Below are 26562 nucleotides of genomic sequence, written 5' to 3' on the forward strand. Positions count from 1 at the left end.
CTTGCAGAACTATAAAAGAACTTAATCAGAAAACAAATTTAGAAATTTAACATTTACAAATCTAATTCAAAATATAAAAAATGACCAAGGTCCTGGTATTCTTGCTCTTTGACTGAGTAAATTAAAAATTAGCAACCCTTACTTGGAAATATGAAGGGTGTTGTATCCTACTTAAAACCAAAAGTTATGATGACCCTTAATTTGAATCAGAAACAATATATTTTAATAGTTAAATATGGCATAAAATGAATACTATGTTTTGCATTCAAACAAAAAGGAGTTAACGATTCAGAAGCCAGAAAGCCTAACATTCAGACGATACTCAGTAAAATAACTATTTCTCGAATTTCTAAGCCCCATGATATTGTATATCAGCTTTGCCCAACAGAATTACAAGTTAAAAAAATTGGTACCTTACCACAAACAACTTTTAACTTGAAGTAGTTGCTCTGGACAAATCAGCAGACAGTTAAAATATTTCTCTATGAAACTCGTTACATAATGTTAGAGTGAGAGTCCAAACTGAAACGAAAATAATCATGAACAGGTTTATTTATCAGGTATACTATCCTTATAAACACTATATTATACTTATAAACAGGTTAAACTATCATTTAAACATCATGTGAATAAACATAAGAAAATAAAGTTAGTCAGCAATATGAACAAAGCAGTGAGCATAAAATTCCTTTATAGAGATAAACTCTAAGAATTAACAACAAGAATCAGGTTTCTCACTAGTATGAACACAAAAATGCTCAGTCAGACAACTTCTATGTGAAAAATTCTTATTACATATACTACACGAATAAGGTTTGTCCCCAGTATGAACACGACTGCGTCTAGTTAGATGACTTCTTTGTGAAATATTCTTATTACATATACAACAAGAATTAGGTTTCTCACAAGTATAAGCATGCTTAGTCAGGTGACTGCAATGCAAAAAATTCTTATTACATATACTAACTACATAGATAGATGTTTCTCACCAGTATGAATACAACTGTGACTTTTAAGATGACTTTCGCTCGAAAAACTTTTGTTACATATACTGCAAGAATAAGTTTTCTCCCCAGTATGAACACGAAAATGCTGAGCCAGATGACTTCTTCGTGAAAAATTCTTATTACAAATACTACAGGAAAAAGGTTTCTCCCCAGTATGAACACGACTGTGTCTAGTCAGATTATTTCTGTTTGAAAAACTCTTATTACATATACTACAGGAAAAAGGTTTCTCACCAGTGTGAATGCGATTGTGAGTAGTCAGATAACTTCTGCTTGAAAAACTCTTATTACATATACTACAGGAAAAGGATTTCTCCCCGGTGTGAACATGAATGTGATCAGTCAGATAACTTCTATGTGAAAAACTCTTATTACATATACTACAAGAATAAGGTTTTTCACCCGTATGAACATGACTGTGACTAGTCAGTTCACTCCTGTTTGAAAAACTCTTATTACATATACTACAGGAAAAAGGTTTCTCCCCAGTATGAACAGAAAAATGCTGAGTCAGATGACTTCTTCGTGAAAAATTCTTATTACAAATACTACAGGAAAAAGGTTTCTCCCCAGTATGAACACGACTGTGTCTAGTCAGATTATTTCTGTCTAAAAAACTCTTATTACATATACTACAGGAAAAAGGCTTCTCACCGGTGTGAATGCGATTGTGAGTAGTCAGATAACTTCTGCTTGAAAAACTCTTATTACATATACTACAGGAAAAAGAATGCTCCCCAGTGTGAATATGAATGTGATCAGTTAGATGACTTCTAAGTGAAAAATTCTTATTACATATACTGCAAGAATAACGTTTTTTACCAGCATGAACACGACTGTGGATAGTCAGATCACTTCTGTTTGAAAAACTCTTATAACATATACTACAGGATAAAGGTTTCTCAGTGTGAACACGATAATGTTTAGTCATGTCACTTCTGCTTGAAAAACTCTTATTACATATACTACAGGAAAAAGGCTTCTCACCAGTGTGAACACGAAGGTGTATAGTCATGGTACTTCTATGGGAAAAACTCTTATTGCATACGATACAAGAATAAGGCTTCGCACCAGTATGAACACGACTGTGACCAGTCAGTTCACTTCTGTTTAAAAAACTTTTATTACATATACTACAGGAAAAAGGTTTCTCACCAGTGTGAATGCGATTGTGTGTAGTCAGATAACTTCTGCTTGAAAAACTCTTGTTACATATACTACAAGAAAAAGGCTTCTCACCAGTATGAACAGAACTGTGTGTAGTCAGATTATTTCTGTTTGAAAAACTCTTATTACATATACTACAGGAAAAAGGTTTCTCACCCGTGTGAACACGATTGTGTACTGTTAGATGAATTCTTTGTGAAAAACCCTTATTACATATACTACAAGAAAAAGGTTTTTTATCAGTATGAACATGATTGTGTATAGTTAGATGAATTCTTTGTGAAAAACTCTTACTACATATACTACAGGAAAAAGGTTTCTCACCAGTGTGAACATGAATGTGATTAGTCAGATGACTTCTATGTGAAAAACTCTTATTACATATACTACAAGAATAAGGTTTTTCGCCAGTATGAACACGACTGTGACTAGTCAGTTGGCTTCTGTTTGAAAAACTCTTATTACATATACTACAGGAAAAAGGTTTCTCACCAGTGTGAACACGACTATGTCTAGTCAGACCACTACTATTTGAAAAACTCTTATTACATATATTACAGGAAAAATGTTTTTCATCCATGTGAACATGATACTGTTGAGACATGTCACTTCTATGGGAACAATTCTTATTGCATATGCTACGAGAATGAAGCCTCACACTAAAATGAACATGATTGTATTCAGTCACATTACTTCTTTATGAAAAACTCTTATTGCATGTAGAGGAGTCAGGTTATCAACCAGTATCAGTCTAACTGCCGGTCAGTTAGATTACTTGTCTATGAAAAACTCATATAACATGTTGCATAAGAATAAGTAGTCTCGTTATCACCAACATGAATAATCATCTAATACTTAGAAATATTAGTCTTGGTTTATTTCATAACACATGTAATATCACTTTGTGTAAAAATGTGTACATTTAAATAAAATTGCTGTAATCAACTAAAGCTGAAAATAATGTCGCTGAAATGTGATAATTACTTATGCTTTAAATGGTAAATTTATCAGAACTAAATTAAATTTTAAAAATAAACTAAAAAATATTTTATAAGAAATATGATTTTCTGAATAATAAGTAAAGAAACTAATGCTAGAATTTTATTTTGAACAAATTTTGTTCTGCAGAGAATAAAAAAAAAGGCAACAGGAATATTTAAATTATTATTATTACTTAAAAATCATAACTGGTGTATCATTTAAAATGCTCTACAATAATCTAAATTATATTATTGGTAAATGATCAAACTTGCTTAAATTATTTAGTGTAGCATTCAAAACAAATTTTAAGGCTGTAACTATATGTTTTGGCTATCGTATGATTAAGATTAACACAAAAACTAACCTTAAGAAACTAATAATATAAGGAATGTTTAATGATACAGACTTAAGGCAAAAATAAAGTTACATATTAGAGGTTGAAATTTTGATTCTTGAGCAAATATTTTATGTCATACACAGAGATACGAAAAATTTAAACTAGTGTGAATAAAAAATTAATATAATATGCCTCATAAAAATTTAGTTACCCTAACCTATTACTATTGTTAATTGTTTAGCAGGCTAACAAAGCAAATAATTTTTCACGTTTGTCTAAAAATGAAATTGCTTAGTCAAACCATTATTTTTCTATCACAAACATTGTTCAAATAGCATATTTCATAAGTAACACGCTTTTCACATTAACATGATGAAGAGATTTCCAGAGACTGTTTGTAAATTTAGACACTTTAACACAAACTGCTGAAATAACTTTAACACAAAAGTTTTAAATGCATAGTCATGAGCACAAGGAAATTGCAAATAATATTTGCAATGATAATGTCCGTCTTTAGACTTATAACGAAGATTCCCTAATGAATGAAGATAATTGTGCCATACGAACAAGATCTATAACAGGTAAACAGTTTATAGAAATAAAGCTTTTACATTATTTTGAAACACTTTTTGCCATTTAATGTCTTGAATTATTTTCCTTCATACATTGCCAATGTCTTTTCGACTAACATTGTGTAAGTATCTTAGTGCAAAAAATCTAAAATCAATTAATATATTTCCCACATATTAATGCATGAATTTCTATTTGCATGATAAATGATATACAAATTAAGAGTACATTTTTTTCTATTCGGATTACGGATTTCCTAACTCATCTACTAAGCTTGGATTGTTTTGATTGATGATGATGATGATGATTTTCCTTGGTCTGTTTTGGAGCTTTTTGCAGCTGGTAGCTCGCTTATGTCCAAAGTGGAGATTGGTGGAATCCCCTCTGCAGAGGATCAAAATTGTAATGGCATGTCTTCGGATCATCCTCAAGGATGTTTCCCAGACCGTCGCCAATAGCCCATTGTGCAGCTCTAGTACGACGTAAATGAACAACAACAACAACAAGATTTTAGGTAATGCATAAGATATTGTTGCTTGCTCTTGTCCGTCGTGTCCATAAGGTATAAAAACGACAAGGCCCCAAGTCCTAGCTGTATTTTTAGGGTGGTGCGCTGTTGATCAAAGAGAGGGCATTCTAGAATAGTGTGATCAATATCGGAGATGGAACCGCAGTTACATTTGTTGTCTGGAGCGTGTCCAAAACGGAATAACTTTGCTTTAGTTGGATAGGATCTAGAGCGGATTTTAGAGAACGTAACGTCTTGGTGCCTGCTGGAGAGGGATAGAAGTTCATTTTTATTTTGGCTCAGATGAAGAAAATCAGTGTAGTATTTGCTATTGTTTAAAGTTGATTGCCTGGATAGTTGGTGGGTTCGTTTAATTGATTGATAAATATCTTCTATGTAAATCTATCGTAAATTCTTGGTCTGGAGAGCGCTGCTTTTGCCAGCTCGTTAGTCGAGTTCATTGCTGAGAATCCCGGAGTGGCACGGAACCCATGCTATATCTACAGACTGTCATGAGGATGGGAGCGCTTCCATCGAGACTATGATTTGGTGTATGATTCCTTGTAGAGAGTCTGTAGCAGAATTTAGAGCTGTCAGAACAGAGAGTGAGTCTGTAAAAATTATAATTCGAGAACTTGTAGGGCATTTTTGAAGTGCTAATAATATAGCTATTCCCTCAGCTGTGAAGACCGTGCAAATGGATGGAACGGATCTGGACATCGCTGACCCGGAGCGGGAATTATATATTGCCACTCCTGCCTTGCCTGATGTTCGGGAGGCATCTGTATAGATCAGAGTGTGGTGTGGCCAATTATTGCGGACAAAGTCCCAGAATATGGTAGGTATTAAGTTCGGTGGTAGATTCTTGTTTTGATAGGGGAGATTTGTGAGATGTATACGGACTTTTGAGGGTATTTTCGGAGTTCGATCATATGATTAATGGTTATGCCGTGATCGTTTAGCCAGTTTTTTGCTTGTAGGGGGAGAGCTGATCTCCTGTAGGTATTCGGAATGCGCAGATTCTGGTATTTTATTTCACTTAGTGACTGACATTGGATTTGTCTGACATAAAACCGCATAGAGATCATGTTATGGCGTTCTTGGAGATTCGGACAGCCTGCCTCCTGGTGAAGTAGCGGTAGTGGAGTTCACTTCGGAAGGCCCGTAGCTATCCGCTAGGTGGCATGGTACACTGTGTCGAGTATCTTGCGTTCACTTTTGCTGGCGAGGGAGTGCAGGTGACAGCCGAAATCAAGCGTCGGCGTAATGTATGACTGGACAATTCGGAATACGTGGAAGGAGCGTGCGCCCCAGGAGTTCCTTGATATACATTTTAATATGTTAAGCTTTTTTAGTGTAGAAATTTTTTTTCTTCCTGAAAATGATGGCGGTAGCTGAGGTTCGATGAAAAGTAAACCCCTAGAATGCGGATATGTGGCGTCCATATGATGGTTTCTCTTTGGAAGTGCAGAGTGGGAGGGGATTCGATGGCTCTATATGAGAAATCTATTGCTCGACATTTCCCAATGTCTGCAGAAAGGTGCCATTCTGCTAACCACTTCTGTAGACGTAGAAGGGATAGCTGAAGTTTGCGGGTTAGAGACGGCAGGCTCGGGGAATAGATCAGGAGGAATATATCGTCTGCGTAGATAAAACAATTGACGCCGTCGGGAAGGATATGAAAGATGTCATTTATATATAAGATGAAGAGGAGAGGCGATAGCACTGATCCTTGTGGAACGCCCTTACTGCTGCTAAAAGCCCTTGAGTATGTATGCCTCCAGTGTACTCGAAAGGATCTATCCGTGACGAAGTCACATATCCACTTATGAGGAGATCCCCTGATGTTATGTTGTAAGAGTTTGTATGCAAGGCCATCTGCCCAGACGTTATCATAGGCCAGGACGATATCCAAGAAGATTCCGACTGTAAAGAGGTGGTTCGCTTTCGCAAAACGATTATGATGATCTAGAGTCGAAAGGATACTGTCGCATCCACGACGGGGAAGAAATCCGTGTAGATAAGGGTGGAGAGAGTTTTGATGTTCGAGGTGTGCAACCAAGCGTTTGAGTATTATTCTTTCCATAGTTTTGCAAAGGATGCTGGTTAAAGGCCTGTAAGAAAAGGTTTTGAGGAGAGATTTTCCTGGTTTGGCGAAAGGGAGCACTGTGGAGGTTTTCCACTCCACCGGAAGCGATCCTGAGGACCAAGATTTGTTGAATAAGGACAGCAGAGTGCTGTGGGATTCGTCATCGAGCCCCTTTAGCATACGGGTTGAGATTCTGTCCAGACCTGGTGTAGTTGATTTGGCTAAGGATATGGCTGTTTGGAGTTCCACGAGTTGGAAAGGCTCTGATAGAGCTGAGTATGAGTCTGATTCGCTGGAGTCGTACTGGATGCACATAACGATTGGTTCTCTGGCGTAAAACTGACCAAAAAGGTCAGCCTGTTGATTTACGTCAAAGATGTGCTGATTTCCCCGCAATAGGATAAGATGGGAGTCAGACACATGAGATTGTGTGCGTTGAAGATTTTTAAGTAAACTAAAGATGTTTTGGGGAGGAGCCTAAGGAGCAACAAAGTTGAGACCAGTATTTTTTGGATTCCTTTTTAATTGTGTGTCGGAGGTGAGCAGCAATTCTCTTAAACTTGATCCATAGGGCCGTGTCACCAGAGCGTTTGGCCCTCCTCCATGCTTGTCTTTTTCTTCCAAGTAGGTGAGAGAGGTAGGAGGACCACCATGGGGGATATTTATCCTTCGGAAATTTTTGCCTTCTGCGATTTGCCTGTAGTGTGTTAGTGCACGTCGAAGTGAATTCTGCAATTGTGTTACTACTACTATTTTTTAAGGTAGCATTGACTTGAGTATAAAAGGTATTCCGAAGAATTCGAGGACGGGAGCAGTTCAGATCATGACCGGGGCCCAGACTGATGGACGTTTTTATGGGCACGTAGTCACTATCGAAGCTGTCCGCATGGACCTCATGAGTGCAAAGTAGATATAAGTCTGGAGATACAAGAGCCACGTCGAGCAGCGATGGTCTATGGTGCTGGTCAAAACGGGTTGGGGTCGATAAATTGAGCATGCAAAGTTTTCTGATATTACATAGTCGAGGAATTGAGCAGACCCTGGTGAGTCACTGGAGCTGCCGAAGGCCTGATGGCGTACATTGAGATCGCCTACTATCAGATATGGTGGTTTTGATTGGTGGACAATTTGTTCAATCCAATGTAGATCCAACCTTCCTGGGGGAGTAGATGTTAATAATAGTTAGTAAGTGTGGTCCGACACCCGTCTCTACTATAATGCATTCATGTTCTATGGAGGGGGTAGGAGGAGATTGTATTAGTCTGGAGGGATAACGACTATTAACTGCAGTGATGAGACCACCGTCTCGTTGTCCATCACGATCCTGGCGATAAATAGAGAATGGTGGTAAGTTAAATGCGTCTGAATGTTTTAAAAAGGTCTCTTGGGTGCATAAATTTTCTGCGTGGTTAAAATACGATGTTCACAACCATTGCCCGTTTATTTGAAAGGCTTCTAGCGTTCCAAGAAACTATCTGAAACATGAAATTAATGGAGAGTAAAAAGGCAGAGAGATAACAAAAAAGACACTTGTATCATTTGAATTATAAACGCAGAGAGATATTTGGGAAATTATGATCGTTTAAGATTTCTAGCGTGACGTTTATCCAACTTCACTGTGCCACTGATGAATGTATTTGATCTGATTGTGGTGTATTTTTGAGAGAGCTCTTAGTTGTGGTATCTGTGTAGGTTTGGGATGAGGCCGGGCTTGAAATGCCTTGTTGCGATTGTTCCAAAGTGGGGATAAGAGAAGATGCGTTGTTTTGGGATATTTGATCGGTTGTAGGTTCAGCTGGAGGAATGGGAATTGGTTCGAGAGATGTCAGAAGGGAGGCTTGGTTGTCTTGCTCTAGAAAGCGGAATTTCTTTCTGGAGGAGTGAGGTTCGATTGAATTGTCTAATCGAGAAGTTAATTTATCAATAACTGTAAACAGCTTTTCAAAAAGAATGTCCTGCCGTTGGGAGAGTGCTTGCAATTTGGAATCGAATGATGTAACTACTTCTGACACTACGCTCTTGACTATGGACTTCATATTTTCCACTGTCGTTACGTGCTCAGATTTAGATATAGTCGCGTAGGTAGAGGTGTGTTGTATGGGCTTGAACTGGCGTCTAGCTTCTGAGAATGATAGGTGGTTTTTACTTTTGAATTCTAAGAATTTTGCTTCTTCCAATCGAGATGGGCATGTCGGTGAATCCACAGGGTGATTCCCTGCACAGTTGGTGCAGGTTGGTTCAGTACTGGCGCATTCTGAGAAGGCATGTGTGCCACTGCAGTAAGAGCAGCTTTGATGTTTGGCGGAGCAGTTTTTTGTTGCATGGTTGAACTTAAAACATTTAGTGCACTGTCTAGGTCGGTCATAGAAAAGGGTTGGCTTTACGAGATTGTACCAAAATTTACTTCCGTTGGTATTGAAATGTCGTAGATTAAGATAAGGCATGTCTCAGATAGTGTTGAAGAACCTCTTTTTGTAAATTTGCGAATGCTATGCACGATTATGTCGTTATATGATAAATCAGCTGCTAGTTCGGTGAGTGCATGATCAAGGGGGATTTCTTGTAGTAGGAATTTTGAGGCGATGTTTTCTGTTAAGATGCTAGATTGGGTTTGAACTCCCATAATTTTAGTCAGAGACTTCGATTGCCGTGTTCAAGTTTGCTGTTTTAATAAGAAGTTTTCCATTTCTAATGTGCATACAAGATATTATATTTCTAGGTTCTGTGACAGCTTTAGTTAGATCATTTTTCAGTATGATAGGTTTCTTCGGGAAAGAATTGTGTCCTATTGGGGTAAACATTATTGCGTATGTAGACACTCCACCGGCAGTAGCCTATTCAAGTTGTTCAGTGACCGTATCATTAAATTCCAAATTTGTTTCAGTGGACACTTTAATCTTTCGAGAGTAGTGTAGGTTTGCAGACAAATCCATCTCTTCCACCCTCATGTTGAGGAACGAAAGGGAAATTATTATACTTGAGAAAACTTGAAATTCGTTTCCCTTGTTGTCGCCAACAGTTACTCCAGCCCGCACTAGTGGGCGGTACACAAAATAAGAAAATCAATTTACTGATATAAATAATCTAAGTTTCAGTATTCCAATGTACAAGATAGTATTTTTATCCAGTGGGTAATGTTTCATCTGCTCACCCGAGATGAATGAAGAGAGATGTTGGCACTAAGAATTTCAAACAAAATGTTTCGCTGAAGAGAAAACGTCCGACACTCACGACTCCTGAATGATTGACCAGTGCATCAGTGTAGTATAGTGAGACGAGATCTTTTCTTCAGTTTATAGCTTTCTTCCATTCATTAATAAGGCTTTGGTTGAGGCCAGACAGATAGCAAATACAATGAATGGTTGACTTTATGAGCGCAACGCTCGAATGCGACATCTGGGGAGAGGATCGGATCCATGTCTTTAACCCTTCCCCCTCTTTTCAATTATACAGTCACCTTTACAAAAAAAATACAAAACTCACAGACGCAAAACGACCCGTTCTATGATGTGTTTTTCATCCTTTGACAAATTCTCACTACACTGTCGGGACGGAATTACTTTTAGTTTGCAATGGGCTACGCATTTTCATTGCAATAGGGTTTCGATAATCATTTCAACAAACTGGTCTATATGAAACACTGAAAAAAAACTTAATGAATCAGTTTGTGCGAGTCTCCAAAGTTAAAGAAACATGCAACAGGATTTAAAGTCTCGTATTATCGAAGAGACATCCTGAGATAATTTTCAAATCGAGAGCAACACCGGGTGTTTTTCACACTCTGTGGCTACAATTTGAGATCCCGTAGGGTTCTAGAACATTCCAGTTGGACTGACGTCAGGCCCTGCAGTCCCTTTTCAGAGACCCATCGTGCTGGACGAATCCATTTCATCGACTCCAGATCCCACATGGAATCATCCGAAAGGATTGTAAAAAAGAATGGCCGGGATGCGAATTCCGCATCCAGCTTGCACCGACCACAGCGCTGAAGTGAAATATCTTCAGTGATAGACGGATCATGGGGTAGAGTCCACTTCCCGTCAGTCTAAACGTGGGAGGTTCCCGGGGTCTTCCTTCCATGTAGCGCAAATGCGGGTCAGTTCCATCAAAAAGTCCTCCACGAAGGCAAATTTCTCCCAATGCTTGATCCAGGAATTTCCTTGTCTTCTGGACTAGGATCAATATTACAAGGCAGTTGAACATTAGAAGTTGTAAACCCAAAATCGGGTATGCTGTTCAACTACGGTGATAAAACAATATTGGGGCAGGTTCCCATTTATTTAAAACACTCGAGCTGGCAACAGACACCTTATTAGTCTTGACCACTTGTCGATAGCAAATTGAAACAAAGTTATTTTTGATAAAAATGCAATGGTTCAGTGCTGGCCAATAAAGTATTTTATAAAAAATTGTAACAACCAGCTCACCACACAACTGTAAAACTTTTGGTTGTAGCGAGCTTGGAATACTTTTGGAAAGCCAGAGTCGAAAGTGACTAATCTTTCAAATATTGTAAAAAAGTATCAGATACATTTCGGAGGAGAGACATTTCAATGTATAAACGAGTATCGCCACCCCAATAAATATTCAGAGTAACGCAAATCCATGGTGTAATTTCTCCAACAGATTTCAGAGCCAATGATTGTGTAACACGCTCACACACCCATGGGTGTCTTTAAAACAAACATTGTCATGGTTCGGGTTGGAATAAAATTTCTAGGTGACGACAAAATAGCTTATCAACATTTCTATAAAAAAAATTTTTTTTAGATAGTTGTACAATGGTCAACTTGTCTTGGGTTGCGTCAAACTCTTTAAAAAAATTTCTAGCCAAGATTTATTTTGAATGTTATGCTTGTGTAACATTCTTATCAATGCAACATTCACAAATTGTGAGAGCTTCAAAAATTTTCAAGAGTGGAGGCTAGCAGCAAGACTCGAAACTTGATATAAACCAACAGTGCGAAGAAAAAATAATTGTTGTATTAATACGAGTTTGCAAAATTTTATCAACGTGAATCTTTCAATCGCTCAGTTTATAATCGAGAGACTTGCTTTTGCCATTAGTCAAACTTAGATACAAAGCATTTTTTAAAAAAATATTCTCAGAACATCCTGTGTCTAATGTCATATTCTGCCTGAGCAGTATATAAGGAGCATCGGTTCAGAAGCAGAGCATTCAGTCGTTTGAGAGCATTACAAGCATGTCTGACGAATTGGATTTAGAAATGTCTTTCGACTCTTCCTCCTCTGATGAAGAAGGCGAATTGACTGAGATGTGTCAGCTTCGTCTCCATCAATTCCAACTTCTATTCCGAGCCCCGCGAATGTAATACCTTTTCCAAAACCAATTTCTCCACTGCTTCCATAACTTCTGCAGCTATCGTTTGAACCCATCTCTCATCTGAGAGAACCTTCTGCCAAATGACCAGTGGTTATGAAACCCAAACCTCGCTCAATCGTCATGGTGTCTCCCGCTAGAATCAAATCTGCCAGCATACCCATGGTTTCGGCTCAAGACTATCGCAGCCGAATGAAACCGATTTCAAGCACTATTCTCGTCTTCAAGCATTCTAGGGATCCAAAGAATTTCAGTCATTTATCCAGCAGACCATCATTTACCAAACACGTCTCATCGAGCAAAATTGCGTCATCGACCATGTCCAAGGAATCCAGCAAACCTGTTGTAAGGGAATCAAGCAAATTTTCTGCCTTCCAGAGACACCAGAAAACCCATCCTTGACGACAAATCATCCAGTGGAGTTTTTTTCAAAGTATCTTCAAGTGATGTTACGTCTAGCAATAGAGAATCTTTCGAGCAAAAATTCATTTCAAGACTACCTAAAAAAATTTCATCAACGCATAACCATTCTTTTCCCGTCGTGCGTGTGCCTCAGATCCGACGGCTATACCATTACAAACGGTTACATTTATTATTCGATGGATGGATCCATTAGACCACAGTTGTTGATGAAACAATTGTTCCAAATGAGGGTGGCGGTTATGATTCTCTCTGACGCCATCACGAAAGTGAAATGGTGGGACGTCACTAACCAACTGCCAGACTATCACCCAGCAAAAGAAATAAAAATGTTAATTTTAAAAAACTCTGTGAAACCCTTGGGGGAGATGTGTGTACTGTTCACGCGAGGACTGTCATAGACGGGAGTCAGTTCGCAATTTTTGCATTTACCAATGAAACCGACACATGATACGTGACTCGTCTTTTTAGTTATCAATTTGTAAATAGTCTTGTATATTTTGTAAATAGTCTTTTGTGCATTGTCATTTGTAAATAATTTTTTCATAAAATTAAAAAGTGTGTTTCAAATAACTTTTATATTCATTTCCCAATTGTGTCGAAAAAAATATAATTTGCGATAAAAATAAAATGATAGAGGATGATTAAGAAATATTACAAGGTAAATATCTATAAGGATGAAAAAATAAATAAATTATTGGTATATGTTAATTAAAGAATCGTCCCGCAATGGACTGATCGTCCCAGCAAATCACCGAAGTCAAGCATCACTGGCAGTGGTCAGTGTGCGGGTGGGTGACCACTTGGATCAGTCTGCGTAGGGACCGAGGGTGTGCGGTATTAGTCCTCGTTAAACTGTTCTACCGTAAAGTGCTCGATTTCACGCGCAGGTCGTTGGGCTACCGAAGCGGGGGTGCCATCCCCTCTGCAGAGGATCAAAATTGTGATGGCATGTCTTCAGATCATTCTGAGGGATGTTTCCCAGACCGTCGCCAATAGCCCATTGTGCAGCTCTAGTGCGACGTAAATGAACAACAATAAAATAATTAAGGAACCTTGTCAATTTTCTCACCATAGGAATGTTTTGATATCTTGGAAAAATCATTTTAGACCCTTTTATTTACATGTTTCACTGCGTGAGAACTAATAAAAGACATATTGGTTTGAAAATTATGAATCTTCTCAAACATAATTGCATTTTTATTCCATAAAAATCTTCATAAAAATATTTATTGCAATGAATTAAAAAAAATATATTAAGTTAAGCCTAATGAAAAAAGCGGAATGATATAAGGTACTTAGATATCAGTATGGCCTGTTTTTTACTTGAAATAGGACTTAATTTAACAAGACATAGTTAAGAAAACTACTTCCATGTATAACTCTAATTCAACTTTTTGTTATTAATTCATTTAATATATACCCTTATAAATGAAATTCCTTTTTAATAGAAAAAGAGAATGATTTTTTTTTTGTGTGTGTAACTGGATATTTAGCAAGATTGGCCCACAACTGAATAAGTGATGTACGTCTTGTAGCGACATATGAAAACTTGTAATCAATTTTTTAGTGTTTGTCCCAAATTTCTTTATTTACTCAATTTTTCTTAAATATATGAAAAAAAATGCAAAGCTTAATTTCTGCATTTAATTTTACAATTCAATTTCAATGAAATCATTAAAAATGGAAAACAGATTAGTTTAATAGATGCCATTAACTCTTAACAATCTGAAAATATTTAAAAAAAAACTCGACCCTGGTTTGCAAAAGTTGTCTGATCCTACTTTGACGAGCCCTGTTATCAATACAATTATATATCATAACTCACATTATAATAAAATTATTATTTTTTTAATATTTTTTTTATTCATTGATTTTTATTTTTAAGAAATGTAAATAATTGGCACTGCCACTGGTGATGACAAACAATCATACCCTTTTTAAGGCCCTTAGACGTTCTTAATTTTTGCTTTGATAGAAGCGTGGGAGCCCTGTTTATACTCTTCTTTCTAAAGAATTTATTATCGAATCAAAGATACGGCACTACAGCTTAAATATTCATTACAAAACAGTGTGTCTAACCCTTTGGCAGAATTTTTTCAGGCTTTCTGCGACAAGCACTCATATCCTTCTGCTAATTCTTACCAATATCACATTTTGAAAATCCTCATATTAAAAAAAATAATTAAAAATCATGAAACCCTAGCTCTAACTACTGAAAAACAAATTGATTACGAAGTTACTCGAATTGGACTCTTCAAAAGGAGTTAGTCAAGTTCGTGTTTCGTTTCAAGATTTGATTGTTGTAATAAATAATATGGGATTTTAAAAACTATATGGAAATCAAAAGCAATAATTGCCGAAAAAATTACAGAATCGTTGCCTTAAAAAGTAAATACTCGAATGCACGATTCGAATTTCCCACATCGTCTGAAATATATTGGGATAATTAAAAATCACGCGAAATCAATAACTGCCGAAAATATAATCGAACCACTCTATGGATTTATGATACTATCGGCGTAAATTGAACGTCGCAGTGAGCGATTATTTAAATGCGCAATTCAAATTTTACTCGTTAATTTCTGCAGAAATGAAAACCAAAATTTGTTTTCCCCAAAAGAAAAATCTTTCTGCAAGAACTCTGTATAGCGTTCTGCTGTGTCTAATGCAGCATGCCCCCCCCCTTTTTTTTTTTTAACCTTGTGCCGATTCTCTAAGCCCTTCATTCAATTCAGTTCTCAAAGTTTCACTATATACTCATTAATAAATTGTGTCTCGTTAGATTGTCATTTAGTTTTTATTCTTAAATGTTATTCATATTACTCTATGTCTTGCTTCCAGCTACAGTTTTAAGACGTTTTGAGGGAAACAGGCAAGAGCTTGTCGAAAAATTTGGAAAGGTCCTGGCTACATTCACTGATTGGGAGATGCGAAAACCAAAGATAAATGAAATCACCAATTTTCTGAACTTGAAGACACAAGAATGTGTTGTTATGTTTTAAAAACTCTAATAAAATATTCATAGCTACTTTTTTTTTTATTCCTCTGCATTCACACCTTCTATATTACAAAGCAAGCACATATCAGAAGGGCAAATTTTATTGAACCCATACTATTTTATTATTTTTTTTTAGTTTTTAGTGCTGTTGTGCAATATTTTAAATCACTAATTTTTAGTGACTGAATCCTGTCAAAAGATCAAATATGTATTGCAAATGCAAAAAAATTTTTAAAAAATAAGAAAACTTATTTACAAATGTGTAAAATGTAGTTATTTTAAAACAAGCAATTAATTCTTTGATTTCGATTTATAAATCATAATTTAGCTTAAAATAGTTATGCCTTTCATTAATATTCATTTCTTACATTCCATCTACGATGCTCAAAAAGAGCATGTATGACCATCTCCAATACCTATTTTATGCTTGATAATTTGGCAAATAAATTTCAATTCATAAAACTTGTAAAATTTAGCTGCAGATTTGTTATAAGTAGGGTCCAAATTTTAAAAGTAAGTCTTTTGTATTAATTTGAATTGTAAAAGCAAATGTTTCTGTCACAATTACTTAATACTTGAATTGTATTTGTTTGAAAATGCTATTGGATACTTTGAAAGTATGACTTAAATACTTGCAGGCATTTTATTCTAAAGCAATGTTAAAAAACAATATGAAATCTATGCTCACGAGTTTGCAGAATGCTTATTATCTGGCAAACTTGAAAATAGTTAAATTTTCTGTTAAATAGGCATAGACTGAGCATGTAATTCTTCTCAAGATATCCTGGTCAAATTTTGTGCAAAATAAATCTAGGATTTTTTTTTCACTTCTTATAAATCAAATGAATCGAATCTGCAACTGTATAGTACAGCTTGGTGTGCAAAAGCTTATAAAATAATTAAAACACGTATCTATATCCTACAATACCAGTGAAAAAAATTTTTTTTTTCAAATAACGTATCAAAATTATCGATCAGCGTTCTGCAGCATCTTTAAATGCTTATTGTTATGCGAATAACGTTATGAAAATATTCATCGGCATTCTACCGTATCTGTAGACGCCGTGGAATATGTTTTCGTTTTTTTTCAAACTCTACATTCTACGGCGTTATTGAGATATAGATCTACATCAATTTTACAATGTCGTACAATACAGAAAAAATCGGACGGATCGATGTTTCGGGAAAACATCGATCGACGTCGTAAGCGATGTTTTTTCGAGATCGATCGATATTGAGTGATACTTGAGGAGTATACCAGGAATACAATCACCCCTGATAATTTGCTTAAATGATCAGTCCTCTCTCTCACTACTCAACACACAAATAGTCCCCTCTATTAACATTCAGAAGATATTTCTTTTAGAGGTTAAAGACTTTAAACAGCTCTAACTTTTCTGTGTGCTTCGTAATTGTTATGTGGGTAAATTTTAAGAAATTATTAAAATTATTTACCCTAAACTGTTTCTTTCGACCCTTTATTTAATTAATCATCATAAACGTACTTTCTACTAATCATCATAAATGTACACTGCACATACCTTTTTTCCCCAACGGATTCCGAATTTTCTAGCCCCCAAAGTATAACGGGCAGCCACAATCTGGGCATTATGATCACAATAGTATTGTCATTAATTCACAAAAGTGAAATTAATATTAAGGGGAAGACATTTTCATCCGTTCTCCTAAATAAACTGTTATAGTCACAATTTCCAGATTATTTTGAACGTGAAGAATCTAAATATGTAAAAAGAAACCTATGTTTATCCAGAAAAAGTAAGTTTTTAAGTATGATGCAGTTTTAAATATACAACTTGCTTAAAATTCTATTTCTCAAAAACTATTTAACAGATTTCGCTCAAATTTCGTCATGTGAAATTACGTTCTTTAAAATGATTTAATAAATGTTTTACCTTACAATTCAATCTTTTTTCGACTATTATTAAATAAATATTTACTAAAAGTTACTTTTCACATGGAATTATCTTTAGGGAAATGAATTCTACAATCGTGTGCTAAAAATTTCCGATTCGATTAAAAAGTTCTCGAGATATGGGAAAATACGGACAAAATAAATTTAACATTAAAAGGTTCAAACTTTGGACAGCTCTCTTGACTAAATTATTGTGAAAGTATTTCTCAAATTGTGTCAACCCCTTATAATTTGCGGCACAGAAATTCGTATGCGTCGAAAAAAAGGTTATGTCTATTCTGAGAAAGTACGTTTTGGTGTCTGATTTTGCAACTTAAAATATCGTCTGCACTTTTTAATTAGCATATCAGAGATTACACTTTCAAACCTTTGAGTCTTAGAACGTGAGCTCCGATCATTGGATCAAACGTTATTGAGTGTGGTCTGTTCATGTATTTATTTTTGTAAAATGTGCATCAGTTGTCTCTGCTAAGATAAGCTTAAAAACTGAATATTATTGTTCAAGTTATTCGTGTCTCCTTGTACACCGGCTGCGTGAAATGCGCATGAGCTAACGACGAAATTTTAACGCCGCAGACAGGTGTAAATAGCGATAAAAAGTCAAATTTTGTAAACCTTTATCCATAGTACTAGCTGCGAAACTGATTTTCAGCTGTGGCTGGGGACATCCGTTGACTTGATATATATTCCATTTTTTTAAGGATTCTTTTATATTTATTAATTATTATGATCTCTGCTTTGAGACCTTTTTAAGAATTAGGGGAAACTCAATGACAACATGAATTGTACACAAATTCATTGTTATGAAAAATTTTGCTTTCATAGAAAAATAGATCTTGGTTAAAAATGAAAGATTCTGTAAACAGTATTCACTAAATATAAGATTTTTTTTTTTTTAACTTCTTAGAAATCATATTTTTTTAAAAATTAGTCCCCCCCCCCCTTTATTAGAATTAGAAAAAGCTATTAACTATTGTACAGAATAACAAAGTAATAACCAGATTTTTTTTTTAATGTTTAGTACATAACTAATGTCAATCACATATCTTTATAATTATGCTCACGCATTATATTTTTTTCCATTTCAAAGATATTTTTATAATCATTTATTATTTTTAGTATTAAATTTGATTTACCACTTTAAATATCAACAGAATTAAATACCTACTGTTAACTATTTTTAAATGAAAATTGTGTAGATTTAGCTTAAAGTAAGTTAAATTGAATATTAATAGCATTAAACATAAGATGCTCAAATATCACTTTTGAAAGTTAATATTTAAGGAAAAATTATTTCATATAAAAAAATGCAATCCATTTAAAAAAAAAATCAGTTGAGTTTTTATTTTCTGTTACTAATTGATTTTTTCTCCATTAATACTAAAAAAAGTTTTAATATAAAAGTTCAGTATATTTTTTAACAGTTGTAATTTTGGTGTCATTAAAAAAAATTATACAGAACTGAAAATTTTTTTTATCAAGTTTACATTATTTAAATATAAGTGGCTTGAAAAATGACATTACTCAGAGATAAACACCAGAAACATAGGTAGAATTCAGACACTTCTCAAAAATTGCGAAAGATATTTCTCGTGACCTTAAGGATTTCAAATATTTTATTTAATTATTACAAATTTATCACATAACTCGCACAGTTTAATGTTTTTCTTCATTTACTTTGCTATTAATGATTGATACTAATATGCTTTTTTACGATTGATTGATTGTAAATAATATGCTTTTACAGTTAAAACACTATCAAAACTAATGTCTGATTTTACTTTAATGCATATTAGTTATAACTAATTAATAGCAATAAAAAGCAGTTATGAATCCCAATTGTGTAATTAATATGCATTACCAATTAACTCACTGCCGCTGCTAATTACGAATAATATTTGCAAAACACATAAATATTGGAATTAAGGATATAAAAAAGGATGCACTTCTGAAAGTATACACACATATATGCGCACAAAAGATGCACACATATATTTTTATCTCAAAGATATTTTTCGGAAATCACATATTTTTCAATCTAAAATCTGATTGCTTTATTAAGAATATATTTGCTTCAATTATTATATTCTTCAAATACCTGTTGTGATGTGAGTTATTGGGCAGTTTGTATGTTAGGTTTTGATAAATTCATGCTTCGTTTTATCTAGTGATTAAATAAATTTAAATGTACATGAAATCTGAATGTTTACAGTTACAATTATGAGGATATTATCACAAGTAATATATCTGCCTCATAATAAATAAAAAAGCATACTGCGGCTTAAAAGTTGTATTCATGTAATCATTATTAAAACTAAAAAACATAAAAGGAAGGTTTTGCAAATTTATGTCAGCTTCTGTACATAAAATTTCAAATAATTGCGCAGGAACCAGCAAAAAAATATCAAACTTTCGTTAGAGAAAATAAGAGATTTTGCAAAAACCCGTAAGTAAAAAATGGTAACATAGTGGAATATCATTTTAACTTTAACAACAAATTCATACTTTGACAATATTCATAGATTGTACATAGATGCATAAGATAAGAAATATTGTAGATACATGCATGGGACACACATTGGTACAATGTATATATGTTTCTACAAACAAGTACTTGTATATGCATGCCTACATGAACATATACATTTTACATAGACAAGTGTTTGCATAAAATGCATACATTCGTAGTGTACAAGTCTATATTGTTTGCACATGCATATCTAATTGTAACGTATATAAAAATGTAATCACATATTTAGATTAATTGTAATCACGATTACATGTAATCATGATTATGTGTAATCATATTTTTGATTGCTTGTAATTATGATTACAAGTACATGATTACAGTAATTGGTTATGTAATCACAATTTCAGTTGTAATGAAAATTTGCAATCATCTGTAATTGAAAAATGTTATCAATTACATTTTTGCCCTACTCCGGTGTAATAAAAAATTATGATTATTTGTAATCACAATTACCAGTAATCGTGACTATGAGTAATTGATTACAAAGCAGTGATTATTTGTAATCAATTACAGTTGTAATCGACACCCATATCTGACATTAACCCATAGGCGAGGAAGCGAATAAAATTAATATTTTTGTAAGAAGTATACGAAAAAACGTTTTTAATATATCAACATAAATTTATCACAACTAAAAACTTTTTTTCAAAGATATTTTAATCATCCTTTTATTTATTTACATTCTATATGAAATTTAAAATTCTATTTCAATTAATAATTAGACAAAATGCTGTTTTTAGTGCTAATCAAATGTTTCACAGTCATATGATTTATAGCATATTTTTTATTACACAACTGTACAATCTGTAACAGTCACACAACTATTACAGATATACTGAGAACAGAAACGTAAATATTTTTGAATATAAAACATGACTCTAGAACAATAAAAGTTACATTTTGTTTGTCAACTAAGTTGAATTATGTACATAGAGAAAAACTACTTAAATTACTCATATTTGGTTAATAAATTTATGTAATATATCAATGTAAAATACATTAGAGCAACAAAAATTAAATTTTGTATGTCAACAAAGTTGAATTTTGTACGCAAAGTGAAAAACTACTTGTAATACTCACAATAAGTTAAAAGCAAAATTAATTTATTTAAAAACATGCAACGAAAAATTTATTTTACTTACAAAACATTCTTTTTATGTATAAAACTAAAAAAATTTGCCGTAAAATTCTAAAAAACATCTAAAAGAATGTTTATAAATTTTAAAGAATTTATATTCTGTAATGTTTTTCCTTTCAAATGCATAATTTAAAAAAATAAATAAAATGCTATAATTTTTAATAACGTTATGCTTCTGCATTCTAAATGATCTCATGGTAGATTAATGAGTAAATATATTGATTGCATTTTATCAAATAAATCATTTTCTTATGTTAAATTGCAAAATATCAAGTAGCAAGAGAAAAAGCAAAAAATTATCAAATTTTAGTGAACTTCTTTAACATATTTCTCAATTCCATAGAAAATTAAAATTTTTATGTTTAAAATGGTATTTTATATAATTTAACTTAAATGTGAAGTCATATTCCAATTTTCATGTTTTAATAAATGTAAGTATTTAGTCACAAAATTCGATTTATTTATTTTTAAAAAAAAGTGGATCGTTACTCCTGAATTTTTAAAAAAAAACTTTCCTCTTACACTTCAAAAATAATGATTTAGAGACTATGCTTAGGCTGAAAAAAAAATCATGTTTTAAGATGGAAAAATCATGTTTAATGGTTCGAAGCTACACATCAAAAATCGAATGGTTCGAAGCTACACATCATCTATACATCAAAAATAAAGAATCAGGGGAAAAAACTTAACATCTCTTTGCTAATTCACATAAAAATGAACATTGAGACCTTCTAAATAAAATAGCATAAAAACAAAAAAATAGTAATATTAAAAGCATCCCTTATTACCAATATTAACAAGGGGTGTGAACTTTTTTTACCCTTGCAGAACTATAAAAGAACTTAAACAGAAAACAAATTTAGAAATTTAACATTTACAAATCTCATTCAAAATATAAAAAATGACCAAGGTCCTGGCATTCTTGCTCTTTGACTGAGTAAATTAAAAATTAGCAACCCTTGCTTGGAAATATGAGGGGTGTTGTATCCTACTTAATACCAAAAGTTATGATGACCCCTTGGGGAATTAATTATCGACTATGTCAACCGTCATCTATCAAAAGGTACCTCTAGATAGAATCGAGTTAACATGTTTCATATACTAGTGATGTGGCATTTAATATTTGTAGTGGTAGTTACGCCACATTACTTCCCTTCCAGTATTTTATCTGTGATAGAATTCGATGAACGAAATACCATTAGTTGATTCATGCTCTTTTTATTTATTTATATCAATTTTGCTCATTTTTTTAATAGCATTTCGCGAATTTTTTCCCCTTTATTTTCTGTTTTATAGCATTTTGCACATTATTTGTTTCCTTCATTTTTGTTTTTAGCATTTCGCTCATTTTTGTTTCTTTAATATTATTTTTTGAACGGGAGACTTTATTTACTTCACCTGATTTTTTTTTTAGCAGTATTTTATTAAGTAAATTAACTGTTTAATGTTGACCATCCATCAATGCTGGCTAGTTCATATCATGTCCGCAGGTCATCATTTTGGAGAATTAATTATCGACTATGTCAACCCTCATCTATAAAAAGGTACCTCGTAATGGAAATCAAGTTAACATGTCTTACTAGTGATTTGGTATTTAAAATTTGTAGTGGTAGTTACACCACAACCCTTAATTTGTATCAGGGGCAATATATTTTAATTGTGAAATATGTAGGCATTATAGGCATAAAATGAATATTATGGTTTGCTTTCAAACAAAAAGGAGTTAACGATTCAGAAGCCAGAAAACCTAAGATTCAGACGATACTCAGTAAAATAACTATTTCTTGCATTTCTAAGCCCCATGATATTGAATATCAGCTTTGCCCTACAGAAATACAAATTAAAAAAATTGGTACCTTACCACAAACAACTTTTAATTTGTAGTAGTTGCTCTGGACAAATTTGCAGACAGTTAAAATATTTCTCTATGAAACTTGTTACATAATGTTAGAGTGAGATTTCCAACTGAAATGAAAATAATCATGAACAGGTTGATTCATCAGGTCATACTATCCTTATGAACATTATATTATACTTATAAACAGGTTGTACTATCATTTAAACATCATGTGAATAAAAATATAAAAATAAAGTCAGTCAGCAATAGGAACAGAGCAGTGAGCATAAAATTCCTTTATAGAGAAAAACTCTAAGAATTAGCAACAGAAATCAGGTTTCTCACTTAGAATGAACACGAAAATGTTGAGTCAGGTGACTTCTTTGTGAAAAATTCTTATTGCATATACTACAGGAAAAAGGTTTCTCCCCAGTATGAACACGACTGTGTGTAGTCAGATTATTTCTGCATGAAAAATTCTTATTACATATACTACAGGAAAAAGGTTTCTCACCAGTGTGAACACGATTGTGATTAGTTAGAGTACTTGTTTGTGAAAAACTCATATTACATATACTACAGGAAAAAGGTTTCTCACCAGTGTGAACGCGATTGTGAGCATTCAGACAACTTCTGCTCGAAAAACTCTTACTACATATACTACAGGAAAAAAGTTTCTCACCAGTATGAACATAACTGTGTTTAGTCAGATAATTTTTGCTTGAAAAACTCTTATTACATATACTACAGGAAAAAGATTTCTTACCAGTATGAACATGATTGTGTTTAGTTAGATAATTTCTTTGTGAAAAACTCTTATTACATATGCTGCAAGAAAAAGGTTTATCACCAGTATGAACATAACTGTGATTAGTCAGATGACTTCTGCTTGAAAAGCTCTTATTACATATACTACAGGAAAAAGGTTTCTCACCAGTGTGAACATGAATGTGATCAGTCAGATGACTTCTATATGAAAAACTCTTATTACATATACTACAAGAGTAAGGTTTTTCACCAGTATGAACACGATTATGTTCAGTCAGTTGACTTCTGTTTGAAAAATTCTTGTTACATATGTTACAGGAAAAAGGTTTCTCACCGGTGTGAACACGACAGTGTTTAGTCATTGTACTTCTATGGGAAAAACTCTTATTGCATACGCTACAAGAATAAGGCTTCACACCAGTATGAACACGACTGTGAGCAGTCAGTTCACTTCTGTTTATAAAACTCTTATTACATATACTACAGGAAAAAGGTTTCTCACCATTGTGAACACGATTGTGTGTAGTCAGATAACTTCTGCTTGAAAAACTCTTATTACATATACTACAGGAAAAAAGTTTCTCACCAGTATGAACATAACTGTGCGTAGTCAGATTACTTCTGATTGAAAAACTCTTGTTACATATACTACAGGAAAAAGGTTTCTCACCCGTGTGAACACGATTGTGTATAGTTAGATGAATTTTTTGTGAAAAACTCTTAGTACATATACTACAAGAAAAAGGTTTCTCATCAGTATGAACACGATTGTGTATAGTTAGATGAATTTTTTGTGAAAAACTCTTATTACATATATCACAGGAAAAAGGTTTCTCACCAGTGTGAACATGAATGTGATCAATCAGATGATTTCTATGTGAAAAACTCTTATTACATATGCTACAAGAATAAGGTTTTTCACCAGTATGAACACGACTGTGACTAGTCAGACCACTACGAATTGAAAAACTCTTATTACATATACTACAGGAAAAAGGTTTCTCACTAGTGTGAACACGACTATGTCTAGTCAGACCACTACGAATTGAAAAACTCTTATTACATATATTACAGGAAAAAGGTTTCTCACCCGTGTGAACACGATAGTGTTCAGTCATGTCACTTTTATGGGAACAATTTCTATTGCATATGCTACGAGAATGAGGCTTCACACTAAAATGAACATGACTGTATTCAGTCACATTACTTCTCCATTGAAAACTCTTATTACGTTTATTACAAAAGTCAGGTTATTAACCAGTATCAGTCCAACTGCCAATCAGTTAGATTACTTGTCTATGAAAAACTCTTATTACATGTCGCATAACTATTCTCATTATCACCAACATGAATAGTCATTTAATAGTTAGAAATATTAGTCTTAGTTCATTTCATATCACATGTAATATCTATCACTTTGTATAAAAATGTGTGATTTAAATAAAATTGCTGTAATTAATTAAAGTTGAAAATAATGTCACTGAAATTTGATAATCACTTATGCTTTAAATAGTAAATTTATCAGAACAATTAAATTAAATTTTAAAAAAAACTAAAAAATATTTTATAAGAAATATGATTTTTTCAATAATAAGTAAAGAAACGAAGGCTAGAAATTTATTTTGAAACTAATTTTGTAATGCAGAGAAAAAAGAAAAGTAACAGAAATATTTAAACTATTATTATTACTTACAAATCATAACTGGTGTATCATTTTAAATGCTTTACAATATTCTATAGTATATTCTTGGTAAATGATCATATTAGCTTAGATTATTTAGTGTAGCATTCAAAACAAATTTTAAGGCTGTAACTATATGTTTTGGCTATCATATGATTAAGATTAACATAAAAACTAACCTTAGAGAAACTAATAATATAAAGAATGTTTAACGATACAGACTTAAGGCAAAAATAAAGTTACATATTATAGGTTGAAATTTTGAGTAAATATTTTATTACATACACAGAGATACGAATAATTTAAACTAGTGTGAACAAAAAATTAATCTAATATGCCTCATAAAAATTTAGTTACCCTAACCTATTACTATTGTTTAGCAGGCTAACAAATTTAAAAAAATTTTACGTTTGTCTAAAAATGAAGTTGCTTAGTCAAACCATTATTTTTCTCTGACAAACATTGTTCAAATAGCATATTTGATAAGTAACACGCTTTTCACATCAACATTATGAAGAGAGTTTCAGAGTAAGCAGTTTATAAAAATGAAGTTTTTACATTATTTTGAAACACTTTTGGCCATTTGAATTATTTTCGTTCATACATTGCCAATGTCTTTTCGTCAAACGTTGTGTAAGTATCTTAGTGCAAAAAATCTACAATCAATGAATATATTTCCCACATATTAAAGCAATAATTTCTATTTGACATGATCCTTATTCGGATAACGGATTGTTTTCTTTCTGTTATTGACTAGTTTATCAGTGTAGTAAAGTGAGACGAGATCTTTTCTTCAGTTTATAGCTTTCTTTTAGTCATTAATAAGGCTTTGGTTGAGGCTAAACAGATAGCAAATACAATGAATACTTTTTGAGAGCAACGCTCGAATGCGCCATCTGGGGAGAAGATCGGATCCATGCATATCCACCGAGAAATGAGGCCGTTGAGATCATCTAGGTCTTTTAGTGACGTCACATACTGTGGTGATACGCGATTAGCCGCCAATTTCCAATATTTGTCCTTCATTAAATAGCTGTCTCGTTTGTCCGACGGATATGTCGTTTTAAACGAATTTAAAAAAATATATGTTGCATTATTTTACAGCTTTTAACAATACCATATTCGTGTGTAGTTCCAAGATGTAAAGGGAACTACAAAAATGGATCTTAAGTATCAGTTAGGTTTCCGAAACGTTAGGTAATTAAAAAAAATTGATTATCAAACGAGGCAGTTTTTGCAGACTTAATAATAAGC

At 33.4% G+C, this 26562-nt stretch overlaps 1 protein-coding gene across 1 annotated transcript; it reads right to left on the reverse strand.

The window, feature by feature from the left end:
* On the reverse strand, positions 1-26195 carry LOC107443316 (uncharacterized). The gene is made up of 4 exons (XM_087166681.1): positions 23205-26195; positions 8282-8933; positions 6397-7136; positions 1-2869 (listed from the first exon to the last, which is right to left on the reverse strand). Exons 1-4 carry the CDS (start codon positions 24743-24745, stop codon positions 967-969), a joined length of 4836 nt encoding a protein of 1611 aa, XP_087022807.1. The 5' UTR covers positions 24746-26195; the 3' UTR covers positions 1-966.
* Positions 26196-26562: the final 367 nt, after the last annotated feature.

Source organism: Parasteatoda tepidariorum, chromosome 6 (genome assembly GCF_982258835.1).
Source record: "Parasteatoda tepidariorum strain Cologne lab strain chromosome 6, Ptep-v5.0, whole genome shotgun sequence".
Taxonomy (NCBI): Eukaryota; Metazoa; Arthropoda; class Arachnida; order Araneae; family Theridiidae; genus Parasteatoda; species Parasteatoda tepidariorum.